This window comes from Eucalyptus grandis, chromosome 6, assembly GCF_016545825.1.
Source record: "Eucalyptus grandis isolate ANBG69807.140 chromosome 6, ASM1654582v1, whole genome shotgun sequence".
In the NCBI taxonomy this organism is placed as follows: Eukaryota; Viridiplantae; Streptophyta; class Magnoliopsida; order Myrtales; family Myrtaceae; genus Eucalyptus; species Eucalyptus grandis.
In genome coordinates this window covers 29,328,351-29,333,678 of record NC_052617.1, presented here as the reverse complement: position 1 = coordinate 29,333,678, position 5,328 = coordinate 29,328,351, and the positions used below count along the sequence as shown (strand labels likewise).

The 5,328-nt window shown below is 41.7% G+C and overlaps 1 protein-coding gene across 1 annotated transcript; it reads right to left on the bottom strand.

Annotated features, from left to right (window-relative positions):
* Positions 1 to 301: 301 nt before the first annotated feature.
* Positions 302 to 4,430, bottom strand: LOC104418381 (probable protein phosphatase 2C 55). Its single transcript, XM_010029738.3, has 6 exons — positions 3,993 to 4,430; positions 2,773 to 3,699; positions 2,067 to 2,391; positions 1,352 to 1,501; positions 759 to 1,049; positions 302 to 605 (listed from the first exon to the last, which is right to left on the bottom strand). Exons 2-6 carry the CDS (start codon positions 3,531 to 3,533, stop codon positions 585 to 587), a joined length of 1,548 nt encoding a protein of 515 aa, XP_010028040.1. The 5' UTR covers positions 3,534 to 3,699; positions 3,993 to 4,430; the 3' UTR covers positions 302 to 584.
* Positions 4,431 to 5,328: the final 898 nt, after the last annotated feature.

Here is a 5,328-nt window from a genome sequence, read left to right as displayed (position 1 = left end):
TTATCTGCACTTGGGCATTTCAACGATATCAAGCAGACAAGACATTTTGTTTAAAAGGACCAGTTTATCCCATTATATAGGTAAATTCAGCCACGGCATCCTTCACAAGAGAAGTCAGTGTCGGTCTTACCAGGCTCAGCCAAACACATATCATTAAATAGTTAAGTGCATCACTCGCAACTTCGCCTTTATCCCATTCAATTAGGGTTTAGTTGCACAAAGTTTTAAGGTCAGATTCAGCCAATATTCAGGGACTCAGGAGCAGGGAGGAAAAAAAGCAAGGGGGCATGACAGGGTGACATACTAGCCCACTGTAATCTCATCTCATCCATTAGAAATTCACGCAATTTTTGCAAAGTCACAGGTGTTCCCTCATCGCATGATTAGAGCATGGACATAGCAGACCAAACAATATTTACAGGAGCTGCTCAGACAATCAATAAATGGCTATGTGGGGTGTAGAAACGCTTTCTAGCTCATGATATTTCATGTCAGCTCGAGCCCCGAAAACAACCTGGGAGAACCAAGTACCAAAATTGAGCTGTCTCGTGTGATGACCCATATTTTGCATAAGGAGTACCATCTTAAGCTGATGATTGTTTTTCCTACATATACAAGCAGGAGAGCAATCGATTATTATAGTTCTAATCTCCATATATGAAAAAGAAAATGCATGGAGTTTTTTTTTAAAGTTGGAACATAATGAACAATATAACGAAACAGAAAATGCATGAAGTATGGAAAGGAACAGAACTTACATCTCTAGAACCGGTTATGTAGGAAACAACAACAGTGATGTCATCAAGCTTGCCACCATAATAGCGAAAACCAGCATCTTGCGCAGCAGTAGAGAATGGAGTCTGTCGATCCCTATCCTGCGCTCTTTGGCGTGCCAATGCTGCTATCTTCTGAGCCGTGACTTGTGGCCCTAGACCAGCCCTTGTCGCATGAACAACTACAGCAGTAATCTCATTGTTGTAGAGGTTATCAAATAGTCCATCAGTACCAGCAATCACAACATCCCCCGGTGCAACAGGAATTGTGAACACCTGCGTCAAGAGAAGGCCATTAAGATAGCTGGAATATTGAACTGACAGTTGCATTATGGTGAATCATAAGCATGCATAATCCATGTTTAGTTATTTGATAATCTCTGATATATCGACTTGTACAACAAATTCCAAATTAAAAGCTACTTTTGGTACCATCCCAAACCAGATAATCACAGGGCAAAAGACCGCAAACAGTAAAATAATAACAACGAAAAGCAGAATTAACTCCAGCCAAGTATATAGCTGAGCAATGAGTATCTAGGAAAATAAGACACAACAGAACTTATGCCTTTACTGACCTGACCAGAACTGGGCAAATCACCACTATTTCCACACTCCAGTTGATAGGTAAGATTAAAATCATGCTGTTGAACAGGAGACCTAAAGATTGTGCATCCATCCCGGACTACCATGAACCCACTGTCGCCCAAATTAATAGCATGGAGACCCTGCCATATAAATAGAAGCAATATACCATTGTTGAAAAGAGCATAACATCATCCTAACAAACAGAACTCAAAGCAACATCATTCTCCTGTGGAAGAGTCCAAAGTCAAATAAAGATTCATCTAAAATCACCCATGTTTTCACACTGCAGATCAATATGTAACCAGCATAGTAATTTGTCGGCATCCAACAAATCAACTCCATCAAGCAACCTCATGCATACAATTTAATCAAAGCACCCAGGACATATGAAAATCTTATGCAAATGAGCCAGATCAGCCGAAAAATGCCCTGTGCTCATTCAAATCCCTGAGCTGTGACTTAGTGTCCAATCAGACAAGTGGAATCACTCTCCCAGGAAAATTTCAGAATCACTGCAGCCCAATGAAATGAATCATGTGATATGATCCAACTATTTAGTTAGTAGATGCATCAAAGCACAAGCAACTGCAATTTGCATTGCCATCTAAATAGGGAAATATCAAACCAATGTAACAGTATCAATACTAATCATTTTCAAGAACAGATACATCACATGGTAAGATCTGTGTTCTAAGAGCACAATACCTGGTCTGTGAGAGCAATGATGCAAGCTGTGGATGAGCCCTTTGCTTTGGTACTTGAGTATGCCTTTTCCAAAACTCTGAAGGGGTCAATAGAGCCCTTGGGCTCATCCTGAATAGCAGTTATTGAATTAGACATAAGCTCTCGAGAATATTGCCCAGCATCTATTCCATAATCTGCCCAGCCACCAACACCATCGGCCACGCCTATTGCTTGCTCATCAGAACAGATAAAATGAGCATCCTCTCCACCAGTTTCTTCTTTATCAGGATGGGGTAGGTAACACGACCCTGAAAGTAGCTTCAGCATTTTTCCAGGTAGATTTGTTCTGATGTCATAGAAAGAAACATAACTAACATGGGACCAAATAATTCCTTCCACCGATAATGAGGAAGGAGCAAATAGTTTTATAGCACAATGAGCTCATGCTAATTCAACGGCTAACCATTTAAAAAGACAAAGCAAACAACCAATGTCAGAAAGAACCTACTTAAATTACAAACCCAAAAAACCTATCAAATCCTTTACAAACCAAATGAGCTGCCAAGTAGAAATACTTAACAAGCCTTCTGTCCTTTGCATCATTTTGTCGTAAGGAGAAATTTAAATAAGACACCAAGAAAATGAAGAAATGCCATAGTTAGGAGGAATCACGGATTAAGAACCCTAATAAATAACAAAATGGCAGAATTTTAAAATAGAATTATACCCCTCAGAAGACACTGTTTGACTTCCAAGCTGTTCGTCCCTTGAAAAATTGTCAAAGGAGACATCTGGAGCAGTGCCTGTAGATAAACTTCTACAAGAAGAAGCATAAAGATCTCTGAGCCCTGACTCAAAGTATTGACCGGAGTTGTATTTGCCCTTCAAGGCACTGAACACAAAGTACCCATATATCTGATGCTTACTGGGTTGCTCCTTATTTTTTAAACTCATGCTAACCCTTTGGCAACTGTCAAAGCTTTTGTTGCTATAATGAGCAGTGGCATGATTTGTAAAAGTTGAATGATGTGGATGCCCTGAAATTAAACGGTAATCACTCAACACGGCTCTTGAACCACAGGCAGCCATTGGTTTATCTTGAAACTTGCAGCCGTCCACAGACTGGCCTGACTCAGAGAAGGCCCGATCGACGTGATATGCACAAACTTGAAATGAAGGGCCAGACACTGAAGGAGTAGAGAATGTGCGAGACAGAGCTCCAACAACAGAGATGTTTCTTCTTTGATTAGCTAACTGCGAGTCTGATCTTGCAGCAACAACAGTGCTCGGAGGTAAAAGCAATTGCAGGTCTGGAACTCTCGAAAAGGGCACAGAATGAAATAACCTAGAATTCCCAAACCAAGACTTCCCTTGCTCGACTAGAGCTTCCACTGGCCCTTGCACCTTAGCATCCTTCCCAATACTTGATTTCGAGACACCATTCTGAACGGCAGTTCTCAGTTTCAAAGTATAGGAGGATGGCATCATGTACTTTCGAAATAAAACAGCCTCTCTCGAACCCCTCTATTGCAAAGAGCACAACGATTAACAGCTGATTTGACAAGTATTATCATATCTGAACAACATCTATTTCGTGGGGAACTGGTACTTGTATGCAGTCTCCTCTTCAGTGCCCAACAAGGTCCCCATAAACCTGGTAACAGAGCGAATGACTAGACTGGTGAGCAAAATCACCTCCAATAACCAGTTCCCAAACAAACAATCACAAAAAAAAGAAAAGAAAAAAGAAAGGCACAAGTTCAATAAAAACAAACCCTCCATCGTCATCATGTTAAAAAGCCCATCTCCCTCAACCCTAACCACAGCTTCTTCCAGCAAAACAAAAGCAACCGAGCAACAAAGCGATAACCAGCGGAAGCTATTCAAGAGAAATCAGACTCGCCGCAATTAGCAAAAAATTATCAGCAGGAGGCCCAAAGACCGCACCTGCCCTCGTCGGCGGCTCACCGGGCCCTCAAGGCAATCGCGGACGACTAACGGGCACGACGGAATCAAAGTCGAGCCCCGAGAGAAAACAACCACCCTCCGGAACCACCACGGATCAGCTCTAACAGACGCGACGACCGAGAGGGGCTCGAAAGCGAAGCTCCAGCAAGAGGACAAAACGCGAGCGGCGTCCGGTGGGAATCACGAGGCCCCCCTCCCTCTCGCTACCCCTCTCTTCTTCTGCCCTTCAACAGACGCAGCTGGCCGTCGCTGAACGGTAAGAAGCCAACGAAGAGAGAGAGAGAGAGAGAGAGAGCGAGAGAGTTCCCCTCGAAGCAGAAAAGGCTCGAATGAGAGATGGAAATGGAGATGACGAAACCCTAGAAAAGGCCCCAGCGAGAGAGAGGGGCAAAGGGCGACGCAGGAGAGAGACCAATCCCTCGTTCTCATTAAGAGTAATGAATAATAAAATTTATGACGGCTAAATTGTGTATTGACTGATTTGACAGCAGCATTAGCTTCGCGAAAGGCGATTGAGCGGGGCTAGTTTGGTCATTTCGAAAAGGTCGGCACGCCAACCTAACTTTCTCGTTTTCTTTTTTTTCTTTTCTTTTTTTGAGGTGGTCGGTGTCGGTGTCGGTGTCGGGGTCCCGATTTACTTGGAAGGCAATATATATGCTTTGCGTGAAATTTCCTGAACGTGCGTGCTTCATGTGGGGAATTTCTACTCACTTTTTTTAGGTAGCGTGGCTTCGTTTAAAGATCCAATGCCCCCAACGGTCCCAGTTGAAGATACTAAAGAGAAGTTCGAAAGCAGGCATTAGTAATAGCAATCCCGTCATAGAAACAAATATTTTGTGGAATACTTAGAAAATGCAACAAGACATGATAAAAAAAAATGCATAGTTTTAGTATATATGTGAAAAGCGTGGCTTCGTTTAAAGATCAAATGCCCTCAACAGTCCCAGTTGAAGATACGAAAGGGAAGTTCCAAAGCAAGCATTAGTAATAGCAATCCCGTTATAGAAGCAAATATTTTATGGAATACTTAGAAAATGCAACAAGACATGATAAAGAAAGGCAGAGTTTTAGTATATATGTGAAAACATTAAAATCCGTTTGGATTGAATTTCACTTTTACTTAATTTAGGATTCATATGCACATTAACTTTTTCAAATTTGAAACTCCCGTCACTTTCACAACATTCAGATGTTGCTAACATATGTGAAGGATTCGTGTTTTTTCTTAATTTTAATGTCTATAAATTTCAACTAGAATTTGCTTTGGCTTAAGTCGAAACAAATAGGTCTCCATTTCATGCGAAATACTTGATTT